General features: G+C 35.3%; 1 protein-coding gene across 5 annotated transcripts in view; it reads right to left on the minus strand.

Annotated features, from left to right (window-relative positions):
• Nucleotides 1-1,801: 1,801 nt before the first annotated feature.
• LOC139136607 (nephrocystin-4-like) overlaps nucleotides 1,802-13,431 on the minus strand; it is an 81,706-nt gene continuing 70,076 nt past the window's right edge. For all 5 annotated transcript variants that reach the window (XM_070704371.1, XM_070704367.1, XM_070704366.1 and 2 more), the window contains 9 exons: nucleotides 12,980-13,072; nucleotides 10,323-10,479; nucleotides 9,844-9,926; nucleotides 9,340-9,425; nucleotides 8,475-8,646; nucleotides 6,914-7,022; nucleotides 6,255-6,373; nucleotides 5,623-5,718; nucleotides 1,802-4,065 (listed from right to left, as the gene is read on the minus strand). In XM_070704371.1, coding sequence (XP_070560472.1) covers nucleotides 3,925-4,065; nucleotides 5,623-5,718; nucleotides 6,255-6,373; nucleotides 6,914-7,022; nucleotides 8,475-8,646; nucleotides 9,340-9,425; nucleotides 9,844-9,926; nucleotides 10,323-10,479; nucleotides 12,980-13,072 — 1,056 coding nt within the window. In that variant the 3' untranslated portion in view covers nucleotides 1,802-3,924. The remainder of the gene's footprint in view (nucleotides 4,066-5,622; nucleotides 5,719-6,254; nucleotides 6,374-6,913; nucleotides 7,023-8,474; nucleotides 8,647-9,339; nucleotides 9,426-9,843; nucleotides 9,927-10,322; nucleotides 10,480-12,979; nucleotides 13,073-13,431) is intronic.

A 13,431-nucleotide genomic window follows, 5' to 3' on the forward strand; every position in this document is an offset into this window, starting at 1 on the left:
CTCTGATATACGACATGTGAGGGTTCATTTTAAAGCTCTTGGTGAAAGAAAACTTTTCACCGGCTTACTTTTTCGAAATTCATAAATTTTTATTTTTCTCCAGACAGTTAACACAGGGATGGCGGCCATTTTGAATTTCTAATATCGGTAAATCTTGGGTAATTTGTTTCTCTAGTACCAAAATTTGCACGGTGACCCCCTATTTTTATTCTTGATTTTGAAAGAGAATGATTGATAGATTCCTTGAGGAAAGTTTGTGCAAAAGTTTAAGTCTTTGACTTTCGAGGTGCATACTACCTTAAGGTAGTTTGCACCTCGAAAGTGAAAGACTTAAACTTTTGCTCAAACTTTCCAGAATGAAACTTACAACCATTCTCTTACCAAATCAACAATAAAAACAGGGGTCACCAAGCAAAGTTTGGAACTAGCGAAACAAATCACCCAACATTCTGCAATATTTGAAATTCAAAACGGCCGCCATTCCTGTGTTAACTCTATGGGGAAAAATTATATTTGGATTGTAGAAAAACTCGGCCGGTAAAAGTTTTTTTTTTCTCCAAGAGCTTAAAAATGAGCCCCCACAAGTGGTAGATCAGAAGCGAGTTTGCAGAAATTTGAGAGTCCGACTATCTGTCTCGAGGCGTGTTCTACCTTAAAGACAGTACATATGCTGAAACACTGACACACATTTTTGTATTTATTCTATTCAATCAAATCATCAAGCATTTGTCAGTATGAAGTATTCCTTCAGCACGTTTGTCCTCATGATCATATAACCAGTGTTTTCCAAAACAGGGTATATATCATTGATCATTCATGTATTTTGTTGGTGCCTGACATTTCAGACAAAGAGGCAATGTTATGTGCACATTGAGAATATGTCGTGCCAGAGCCAACCTTGACTTGATTGAAAGCTTAATTTATACACAGCGTTGAAGGGCGGAAATAGGTAAATGCCAGTTATCAATTATCATTGACTGACATGGTACACGATATCAGTAAAACGACATAGTACTGTATATATATAGTTCTCCATTTGTGAGCTTTGTGTGACTTTCCAAATGTTTATTGGTAATTTTATACACAGCCTTGGGATTCTAAAATCATGCTTTTGCCAGAATTATTAATGGAAGCCAAACGTTGCCACATTCAACTCTAGTAATCTTGGTTCTCTTTGCTGACCAACATGAATAGTAGTAATATGACTCACTGTTGTCAGTTTGCCAGGGACATGGATTTCAACTTGTATACCTTGAAGAATATTTTGAAGACAATGGATTGGTGTCATCCCTACAAAACCTGCCTACTCAATTTCAAAGCTGTTGGACAAGTGTGTGACAGGAAGACTTTTTCATCAAAATTGCTCTGACATTATGATATTGATAAAATCATCATCATTTGAACAAACTTGACTAACATCAATCCTGGGTCTTGGAGACAAAATAGCAAGCCTATCTGGCAAGCGGTTTTGGACAAAAATTTTACATTTTTCACATTTTGAAACCTCAGTTGCATTTTATCGACTCTAACATAAAAATCATAAAAAGCATTCGTCCCATATCATCTTATTCACCGTCGTACCAAATATCAAAGTAATAAGTGCAGCAGTTTTCAAGTTGTGTGAGTGGATGGACATACGTACATACACACAGACTGATGTACAGACAATGGACTTCATGTAAAATACAAGGCAAATGGGAACTAATGAACCATCTACTTACACAACATTCATACATACAGTATGTCATTTATAAACAGTCTGTGAAGTAATTGTTACAAAACTACAACACTGCTGAATATCTTCATTATAAAAGATAATTTATTAATTTATTAAAAACTTTCATTTTTATAAAGCTTTGTAAGTATATTTAACGTAAAATGCTCTAAAAAGTTAATTGAATTTTGGAAATAAACACTTTGCTAGAAAGCGCAATTGTAGCATTGTTGATTGGATGATGGTTGGACAGTAATAAATAAGATGTCAGTTTGTAAAATAATGAATTTCACAAAAAACAACTGCATACCATTTACAGAAATGCAAGTGATGAACTTCAACTATAAAAAAAATAATAATGATTAAAAATTTGTCATGAAATAAAATCACATTTGTTTGACAAAAAGTTGGATATGTGAACAACAACAACAAGGAGGAATATTTTACTTCAATCACTCTGTGTATGCACTGGGGTCAAAGTTACATGACTTTTGTCCAAGGTTTTAGGACAGAGAAACTCTCAGATTCAGTTTTCATTCCATTGAAAACAAATTATAGAATATATTCAGTTACATGAAATCCAGACAGTGAAAGAGAGGGGGTTCTGGAATTTGGAATAAGGCTAAACTAATGCTAATATTTCCAATCATATATTAATATTCTGTAAGTGTTTCTTTCAGGAATGATATTCCTTCCCACAATACATCACTTCAGCTAAAACTTTGTTGGAACATTGAAATACAAATTGATATGAAAATCATTCAGAATCGTGGCTTCCAACAGATCTGTAAATCACAATTATTAAAATCATAAGAACATTTTGGGGTTCATTATAACTTTGCATACATACATTGGCTTTGATAATTTTGCGTCTTCATTATAATACGATTTTACAGATTGTTCTCTTCCTATAATCATTAACATTTCTACCATTTCAAATTCCTTTAATATCTGCAGCACCAGACAATTTTCTTTACATTACTCATTTTCAGAATATTTACATCCAAGTCCTTTGATTTATGTTTCCAAATTTACACATAAATAAATCCTATCTTGTAACATGAGTTGACTTTCTATATACAGTTGCAAGCAAATGCAGACATTCTGCTAGTGAAGCACCATGATCTGATTGGATGTTTATACTGACTTGTCATATGACTACCATGTGATTTTTCCTGGATTCCTTATTGGATAAATATACAGTACAGCTGTCCACTGTGTACAGAAAAGATGTCAAGCATGCACAGAAACAAACTGACAAGAGTACTGGAAAGAAATGACATTGAAAAGTGTGACTGAAAGTATCACCTTAATCTTATCTGAGGGATTGCTTTCATCTAGACATCTGAAAACTACTTTAGGAAGGATGCTCTATAATAAAGTATCCTTCAAGATGGAAAAGGACGGAAGGGGAAAGAGTGTGGCCATGGACAAAATGAAGGAAACACACCCATTATTGTTTGGACGGTTTACAGTATCATCAAATCTCAGAATGTCAATGAGTAACCTTTGGTTTTGAAGAGAGCATCGACCTTCCTTGACGGAAGCTCTCACAAGAATTAAACCAATGAAAGTTTTGCATCATTGTGGAATTTAGTAATTTCACAAGCCACAGAAAGAAGCAATGAAGTCAGGAAATAAAATTGCCAAGCTAAAATCTTTTTAGTAATTATACCCAAATCATTATAATGGATGGAACATCCTATGTGAAAGGTCATACAAAGCAAGAGTACGCAGGATTTGGGATTGGATTGATGAAAAATGTATTTGTCTCTCCTTAAAACATTTTGGACAGAGACCCATGGAAGTTTCTTGGTACAAAAAAAGCAGCAGTATCTGTGTCCATGCCAAAGTCATATGCAGCATATTATGTGACACTTCATTCATGATAATGATAGATATTTCATATCATAGTTTACAAAATCAAAGTAATGTATAAATAGATAACAGTTATGGAGGTATTTACAGATGCTATGATGATAATTTAAGTGTGCAGAGCTGGTACATATGTTAAAGCTGTAGACCTGTAACCCTTTCACAACCATGGTTTTGCCCAAATGAACTCTTTGCATTGGTTAGATTGGACCTGTGTACAGAGAAATGGGGTGAACAGGTTATGAAGCTAATACTGTATTGATGAAAGCTCTGCATGTACTGTTTTTGTCATTCAAATTTTGATGATGAAGACAGCAAAGATTTTATGGACTAATCTATGTGTAGATGGCTTTGACACAGAATGTTTCTTCATTCTTATCTTCTGCATCATTGATGAAGATAAGGATCTCAGCACTTCCTTGTACCTGACTTGGAGAGAATCGCAGTCCTATGGTGTGCGTCTCACCAGCTCCAATCTAAAATAAAGCACAGACAAAAACAGACATGAAACCAACTATCATGGAGTTTGCAGTGTTCAACTCTTCCTCAGACAATAATGATGCCTTTATCTGTGCATCCTCACAGGAAAACAAAATAAATACTGATTCGTTTCCATGTAGTGTCATCATAAATCATTCTGCCAGTTCTATTTTTTACATTATGTGTCTGATTACAATATTACAATAAATAAACACAGAATCTTCACATGATACATGTTTATATGTGCTTAGGGGCCATGGATGATTAAAACATGCACACCGTAAACAAAACTAAATGCGTGTGTCCTCAACCCCCCTCCCCCTTCCCTAAATGAAAGTTTGGAAGTGGAAAAATCCAACAAAGCCTCATTCTGTATCTGCATCCAACAATCGGTGATGACGTCACTATGAAATCACGCATACACTACCAACCGCCGCATACCCCCTCTAAAATCAATCCCTGTTCAGTGCCAACTCAACAATAACGCAACCAATAGAATGAAATGAAACAGTGTATCCAAAATGATTGTTACCTTATTTTACTCGTGCACTGATTCACATGTATGTCAAAAGAATGCTGGTGTAGGCCGGTGCTGTACTGGCCTGGTACATGCCAAACAATGTAGTGCAATATTTTGCGATACAGAAAAACATGTAGCGAGATGTTGCGATACGAAAACGTGAAGTGCGACTTTTGTGCAGCCAAACCCCCTTCCCCCTAAACAAAGAAGTTGCATTTACCGTGCGCTTGTTTTGATTATCCACGGCCCCTTACATGATCAATTTGCATGTGTGTATGCGTGTATGTATACTGTATCCCAGACGTGTACTCTTGACAAAATTGCACCATCATTGTGATATGGACTTCCTTTACATGGATCACAGTAATGATACTAAAGTTGTACTGTAAGTCTTGGGTTGGGCTCTAAATAATGCTCTGAATATGATGGTAATGTCCTGTGTGCAGTACAGACTATCACGATATTTTGGAGATTTCAGATTATATTTACTTAAAGGGACAAAGTCGCCCATTTTTTCATGAATTTTGTTTGATACGAGATACTATTTATATTGTTTGACATGTTGAAAGATATTGAATGAATGGGTGACCATGCATATATATTCGATACCGGTTTTAGACAGGAGACATGAAACCAATGCGAGAATGAATTAATGGTCATGACCATTAATTCATTTTCGCGATGGTTTCATTTAATTTGTCTAAAACTGGGGTCGAATATACATAATATATGCATGTTCACCCATTCATTCAATATCTTTCAACATGTCAAACAATATAAATAGTATCTTTGGTCAAACAAAATTCATGAAAAATGGGCGACTTTGTCACTTTAAAGTGTTGTACACTGTCTGAAGCAAAGGGTCAGACATTTCAGTCACCGCAACATACTGCAAGACAATGAACACTTTATACAACATAATGATTACAGAACACAGGCCATGTCTTTCATGTTCATATTAATTGTGTAATTCAGTTATGTGTGTTACTCTGTGTACTGATAATCTTTCTGACAAAGAATACGTGTAACTTACCTCAATCCTGGTTTCTTTAAACTGCAACAAGTCATCTCTGTTACATCTTAGATTAAACACTTTCTTGGATGGGTAAGGGTTGGTGTAGGTAATGCGCTATTGAATGAGAAATAGTAGAAAAATTACCTCACCAAGAAAAGCTCTTCTATGTAGATAATATATTTTTTAGGAATTAAAAACATTACATTTTCCATTATCATTCTGTTTGATCTGGCTGATGGGTTTAATCTAGCTGATGTGTTTAATCTGGCTGATGGGTTTAATCTGGCTGATGGGTTTCACACATTTCAATACTATATATCTTCAAAAGACTTAACAGCAACAATCCTCAATCTTATTGTTTCCTCTGTTATCAATAATAATTCCTTGTTTGCTAAGATCTCAAAAATCATAATTTCCATTGAACTTCCAAGTAGTCAAATTATATGTTAAAAAATTCATGTAAATGAAGCTTGCCTTCTGCTGTGAAATCACTATTTGTACATTTTGTTTTGGTGAAACAAAGGAAGGCACTACTGTTGACACAAAATTCCTTCGTAAAGGCAACAATATGTTTCATGTCTCCAAGACGTTTGCTGGTCCTGCTTTACAAATGACACCCTGATGTTGATTGGTTGAAAATCAAAGTTTACCTTGTTACTTCCTTTACCTCCTCCAACCGGCAGTTGTAACTCAAAGGCCTTGGATATGATTGGCTGTCGACATGTAACACAGATTAGCCAGGATCTTATCAACTGGTGATATTCGGTGTCTGTGTGATTGAATTACTGTCAAGGATTCAATATCTCACTTTCGATAATTACACATTGGAAATGAATGAGATATTGACAGATTTTCCTCTATTACTTTTGTCCATAATTTTGGCTTAATAATGTGTGTGAAGGTTTTCCTGCTTTTTTCTGTGGTAAAATCTTTGTGGATGTTTATGAATCTTTCGGCAGGAAACCTCTGAAAAGTGAAACATATGAAACACTGGCTCCAATTGCCTTTCTTAGTGTCTCTACATCTAAATACCAGTATACTGCATTGTTACTCTCAGTGAACATCAAGCCAAGGACATCACAATTCAGAATGGAGCACAAATTGTCAACATAACCTTTTCACAACATTGCTTGATCTAATACTATTGTTCCCAATGGCACTGCATTGAGAAACAGTACAAGAGGCTTATATCAGTCAAATTTTAGTAATGATTATTTTAGATTCTACACCGTCACCATTTCACGGGACAAAAGCATTCACTGTAATCAAGTTATCCATAAGACTGGGATATGATCATTGTAAAGGATACCGACAACATTGATGTACATGAATTTACTACCGACAGCTGTAGGCCTGACACCAACATGAATTTCATGTACAGAGTTAGACACCAACATGAAAGCATCAGCAGGTGATATCTGTAATTAAATAGATACAATGTAAATCAAATGTAAAATGTTATTTACAGTGTCAGTCACGAACAAAATATTAGTTACAATAATCGCAATCATACCAATCCATAATCCAATAACACTAGATCAATTTGTAAGACAATAGTTGTAAACATAGACACAAAACAGCACAGAACAGACAGTAAATAGACGGTACACAAACAAAGTCAAATTCATGAAAGAAAGATATATGGACCTCTGGCCAAAAGACCAAGAAGTGATGTCAGGTGTTTCAAAAATAGTAAGCGCATCCTGCCCCACATGTGGCACCCGTCATATATCAATCTGTAAGTCAGATAGGTAGTGGTCACTAACTAAGGCCCCATTCAAATACAAAGGTCTATTAAATACCTGATGTATGTATATACATTCTGTCTTCCTTTGATACAAAGTACATCAGTTTTTGTTCTCTAACCAAATGTCATTGCAATAAAAAATTGTGACAATGACTTTACAGGGATGTGGTTGACACATCTCTGATGTTCCTGTTTATAAAATACTGTATTTTTAAAACAATTTCAGTCACACGCAGCCAGTCACACAGATATGACATTAAACATTTCAGTGTCCATAGAAAACACTTTGATAAGTTTTCAGTAATCTCCAATACACCCTGACTCCCATTGATAATTATTGGTTGTATGATTCCCTAGTGATATTCCTGCATTTCACTGCTCAATACACGTCACTGGATAAACTGACATGCATTATAGAAGACATGCAAACATAATTGTACAGTACTGACTATACATCATTGAGAAATCAAAGTTGTTGATAAAGATATGGAAAATTAACTGCTGGTAATGTCAGTACTAGTGTTTATTCATTGTACATCATAAGTCAATTGTTGGCAAGTAAATGTACAAACAGACTGGCTTTGTTAGATTTGACTATTTATTTGGTATTATGACAGAACCCCATGGCGAGAGAGTGCAAGCGCCCCGTACCAGCGGTATTTGCACGAGTGTTTGCGGGGGATCCGGCGGTCGTGCTTTCACGAGCGCAGCGAGTGAAAGGACAGCCGGATTCAACGCAAACACGAGTGCAAATACCCCAGGTACGACATGCTTGCTCGCTCGCCATGGGGTTCTGTTATTATTACATATGTTTCCCCCTGTTTATTTTATCGAGAAAACAAAGGAACTAAAAACACAAGCGAACACATTTTAAATAGTTTACACGACACACATTGAAAGACAAGGATCACGCGCTGTTCTATTCATTTGCATGCAGGTATGGAATAATGTTTTTGGTATTTGCACTGCAGTGCAAATACCGGTAGTACGCACGCGCTTCGATGCAAGTAAACTGTGGTACATATGTAATAATGGATGGCACCAAATGATGAACACACAACATAAAATAGAATCCTTGACATCCCAACTCTAATTGGTAGATAAAGAGAATGGATTTACATACCTGCATTTCCAGTGGATGTGATGAAAAACACTGAACAAGTCTGGATGCTTGTGTTCCTCTCAAGATAAGTGAGAACCGACTAGTCTGTCCCTCCACTGAACTCACATCAACTCTCTGTAATGCATGCACATAGAATTGCCATGTTTGCAGTGGTCTTGATAAAAACTGGTCTCTGAAAACAACAAAAATGTTTTTGTATGTTAATTTGGTCTGAACCTGTTCTGTTTTCTGTAAAGGTGTGGTTCCTGTAATTAAAATTGGCTGGTAACTTGTCACTTTCAAAATGCTGGCATTGTCCTGGTAATTACAGGTACGATCCCATAGCCCAGCTACATTTACTTTGTTCAAAATAAAAATGGGATACCACTCGTGAATGCACATGTGTACTTCATTGATTTTTCAGGATGATATCTTGTCTTCAATACAGTTTTCATCAAATTAGAATGGTGTGTAGTCATCCATGGTAACATATTCTTCATGTATTATGGGTCTTGAAAATAGCCTGGTGCCTGACACATGTGTAATTCTAGTCAAGTAGAATGTTCATTGAAGTCTTTCATCCCTGTATCCCTGTACACATGTATGTATTCAACCTTGCTATAGAAAATGACAGACTTTTACAGATGTATGGTTGTGAAAAGAGTCAATACACTGATTACTGAAGTCTTACAATATCACATACAATGTCACAGGTACAATTCAATACCTTATGTATTTATACAATGCAAGTCATTTTCTGAACCGGTGCCTTTAAATGTGTAGTTCGTGGTTTTGATTTTGCTAGTTTTTTTCTCCTTTACTTCATTGTACAGCTCTATGGTTCAGGTAGATATCTAATGATTTGATAACTGTAGCCACTACTTACGCATAAATAATAACAAAGAATTTCTTGATGGATGGTGATGCTCCGCATGCAACTTTCAGAAATACATCTTGTGGTTCCCCAGGTGCCTTGATGAAAAATAAAAACATAATGTTTGTAAGATACGAAATGTTTAGTATTTTCAGATAAATATTTCCACAGCAGTGAGTATATCTGATTGCTAACAATGCGTGCTTGCCATGATAGTGGTGTGATGTTAATTTTGTGGAAATCCATGTCACCACATGTGGCTTCAAAGAGCTTATATTTATGCCATTTTTAAAATTTGATTTGATGATTTTTGAGGCCAAAATTTGGCTGCAAAATGCATCATGGCTGATAACTAATACGACCACTGCATTTTCTCAAGTCGATAGATTAAAAATGTCTTCTTTACGGCAAGGTTGTGATTGATATACAACCTTTCCATTGATGGAAAGATCAAATTGGTTTTGTGTGGTCTTCCTCTGAGGAATGATTATGTAAATCAGTAACAGTGTTTCTTACCACTCTCTTTGTTTCACAGATCACATTGTCATCACTGCATCTTACAAATAAACCTTGCAGACCAGGTCCACCAACTGGAGCACCTGAAAGTTTGAATTATACCAGCATGAAACTGAAAATATTCCTACGGTGATGAATTGGTGTGCTATGATTATACTTCACTTGTAAATCACATTTAAATCTATATGACTGGCTGACACATCATCAACAACTTTCATTTTTGTAATATTGATACTGTGTTACAATTCTTGAAATGCTGATAATTTTGATACTGTAGTACAATTCTTGACATATCTCTTGCAGAAAGTCATCTGCAAATTATTCAAATGAGATGTAGAATTTTGTTCACTAAAGATGGTTTCACTGATTAACATAGCATCATTAATTTTTTCTGGTAATTATCATTTGTATGGCAGCATTTTTAATGAGATAAGTTATAAACAGGAAGGGTAGTAGATGTTTGTATGGTTCTGACTTACCGGGAATAGACTGGAATGGTGGAAGGCGGACAGATTTCTTCAGGAAGGACTGTTCCGGATGATGAAATCGGAATGTTTGGTCTATGATGTGTGGTTGTGGTTCAATGTCAAGTGATAAGATTGCTATAGCTCTGTTATCTTGTGTCTTGAAAGTTACCTGTCAGATGTCAATGAAACTCAGTGTAAAAAATAATGCATTCAAAGTCAAATGTGTGCATATACACGGCCCCTTGTATGTCTGTACATGTAGGATTGGTGGATCTTGTGTGCAAGGATTTGTGTTTGCATATCATTAATATCTTAGCTCAGGGCGACATTTTTTTATTTTTGTGTTTCTCATCTCCTGACCGACCGTAAATTTCAGCTCTGACATGAAAATAAAAAAATTTTTTATTTGCGCCGCCTCTGAGGCGATCATCCTAGCAACAGCACCACCATCATCAAATTGTGAGATTGCAGCAACTCAGACTGAAAGGACAGAGAGCACAGAACATTGAACTGAAACAAATACAGATTTTTTTTTGGTACTTGTTTTTTTTTATTGCGACCGCCCTCCCTGCCCGATATTCCTCTGGAGATGAGAAACAAAAAAATACCGCAATTATACGGTGTCGCTCACATTTGATCAGAATTGGTACATACCAGTATGGGTACCAAAGATCAACAATAAATGTTGTTTCTATCTGTTCAGTGCAGGAAAATTCTACGTTGATGTTATGACAATGATTTCTGCACAGTACAACCAGAAAAACAACAAGAAATATTTAAACCAGAAAAACAAGAATGACAAAAGTTGGACATGCTGCTACAGAGAAATAGATGTTTTGATCTAAAAAGGGCAAAAATTGTCCTAAAAACACAAATATTGAAATTTCACCACATTTTTTGCAAACAGCTTCTCAGCTTGTCAAAAGATGATCTGCAACATTTCGCGAAATCTATCAGCAATATAAATCACTAGGCCATATGTATGTTGTAGTTACAGCACGCAATCTTATTTGCGCTAGTGATATGGATGTACATTGTATCCTCAGACAGTGTCGAACTAAAAGAAATTATAAATCTGAAATTTACTCAGAAAAAAAAATTAGCTTTTCTCATTCGGAAAAATTTTTTTTTAGAAATTTGCCATTGTAGAAAAAAAATGTTCAAAATTTCATTGTGACCAACTCCCCTCCCGAGATCTCATAGTCCGTCCCTTAGTTTGAGCACGTCTGTTAATATCTAACAGTTCATAAACAATGACAGGAAATAACTCAAGGTCAGTGTTTCAGTCACTGGCATGCCACTACTCCTGCACATTTGCAGGATTTCCCTTTTTCTTACCTCATTTGCACATTTTTGACACTGACATGTTCATTTGAACAACGTCACATCTCAACCCCTGCATCTACCTGTACACCAAATACTGAGATGGTAGCTAAGGCTGTATGGGAGCTTTTGCGTGTGACGGACATACATCCGCACAAACATACCTACATACAGACGCCACCGACTCACCATATAAGCTCTTTTTGGTATTTATATAAAAACCAAATATGAGCTAAAAAATAAAAGGGTCACCCTTAAAAATAACACTAACAATACTGTCAAGGACACTATGTGCTCACATTTGGTTTGAATTGGTCTATTCAAGGAATATTTAAACCAGAAATACAAGAATGACAAAGAGCAGAAAATTTATCTAATAACATCCCTCTGGACTTTTATACCAAATTACAAAGATATCAGACAAGTAATTTTAGAACAATTTTTCTTGACCAAAAATGACAAAATTGTCTAAAAATACAAATTTGTATATTTCAGGACAATTTCCACATATCTAACTATTGTCATCTCTGGACATCTGTACACCAAATATAAAAGCTGTCTGTCCAGGGGCTTTAAAAAAAATACTTTTTAAGATTTTTTGACCAAAAATGACAAAAATTGCCCCAAAATAGTAATTTTCCCAATTTTGTCATAATTTCAACAAATTAGAAGAGTAATGCCCTTGCAAACATCCAAACCAAATTTGAGAGTGATTTAGCTGGTGGTTTCAGAGAAGAATAATTTTTACTTAAAATGAGAAAAATCACCAAAAAATTCAGCAAAAATACAAAATTAAAGATATCTTCACGATATTCATAAAACTGTATAAGGTTCACCTAAGGTACTTGCACACAAATTTTCAAAGCAATCAAAGCACGGTTCTTGAGTTATTAATTCTTGACCATTTTCACATTTTTTTAAGCTCATTTGCATAATTTTGGCAATGCAGACTTCATTTGAACAAAATCCCATCTATAGCCCAGGATGCGTCAACACACCAAATACAAAGCGGAAAAGTGCAGTGGTTTGCGAGTTTTTGATGTTGACGGACATACTCTACGTACGTACGTACATACATACATACATACATACCCGGTACACACATACAGACACCACCGACTTCAACTTATACGATAACCTCACATTGGTATACCAAATGTGAGCTAACAAAACCATATTTGAATTTGAAAAACCATTATCACACTCTAACATCTAGATTCTCATTTATTTTCTTTTCTTGACTTTAACAATAGCACAGAAATGGGAAAAATGTACAACAAATAAACTGAAGATCCACATATCTTTACTGCTGATGAAATTGGAAAATTTTCCAATCTTTACTTTACCTTGACATTCCTGGCTTTCAATGACAGATCAACTTTCTTGTCATTTTCTGGCATGTGTATTTTGAAAATTGGCCTGTGAGGATTGAATGGTCCCTGTGTAGATAAATAAATTGTGAATAAAGTCAGTCAATGAGGGTGCATCATTTAATCTTTATGTCATGAGTAATCAAGATTTATATTAGGTGGAAATTCTTCATTTAATTGCTTGGTGATAAAATTTAAAGCAAACCGTGTTGACTGAATACTACATTTACACAATCCTTTTAACCCTTTGAGTGCCAAAGTCCATTTTTGTCACCTTTATAAAACATACCATAGTCAATCTTTTTCGGATTTTTGCCAAAATTTTGATAAAAGCTTGTAGCCGATGAAATGTGATGTCCTTTTGGTCCAAAATTATCCAAAAATTACCAAATAATTCACAAAAATTGATAAAATGTTGCTGCACTAAA

Source organism: Ptychodera flava, chromosome 7, assembly GCF_041260155.1.
Source record: "Ptychodera flava strain L36383 chromosome 7, AS_Pfla_20210202, whole genome shotgun sequence".
NCBI lineage: Eukaryota > Metazoa > Hemichordata > Enteropneusta > Ptychoderidae > Ptychodera > Ptychodera flava.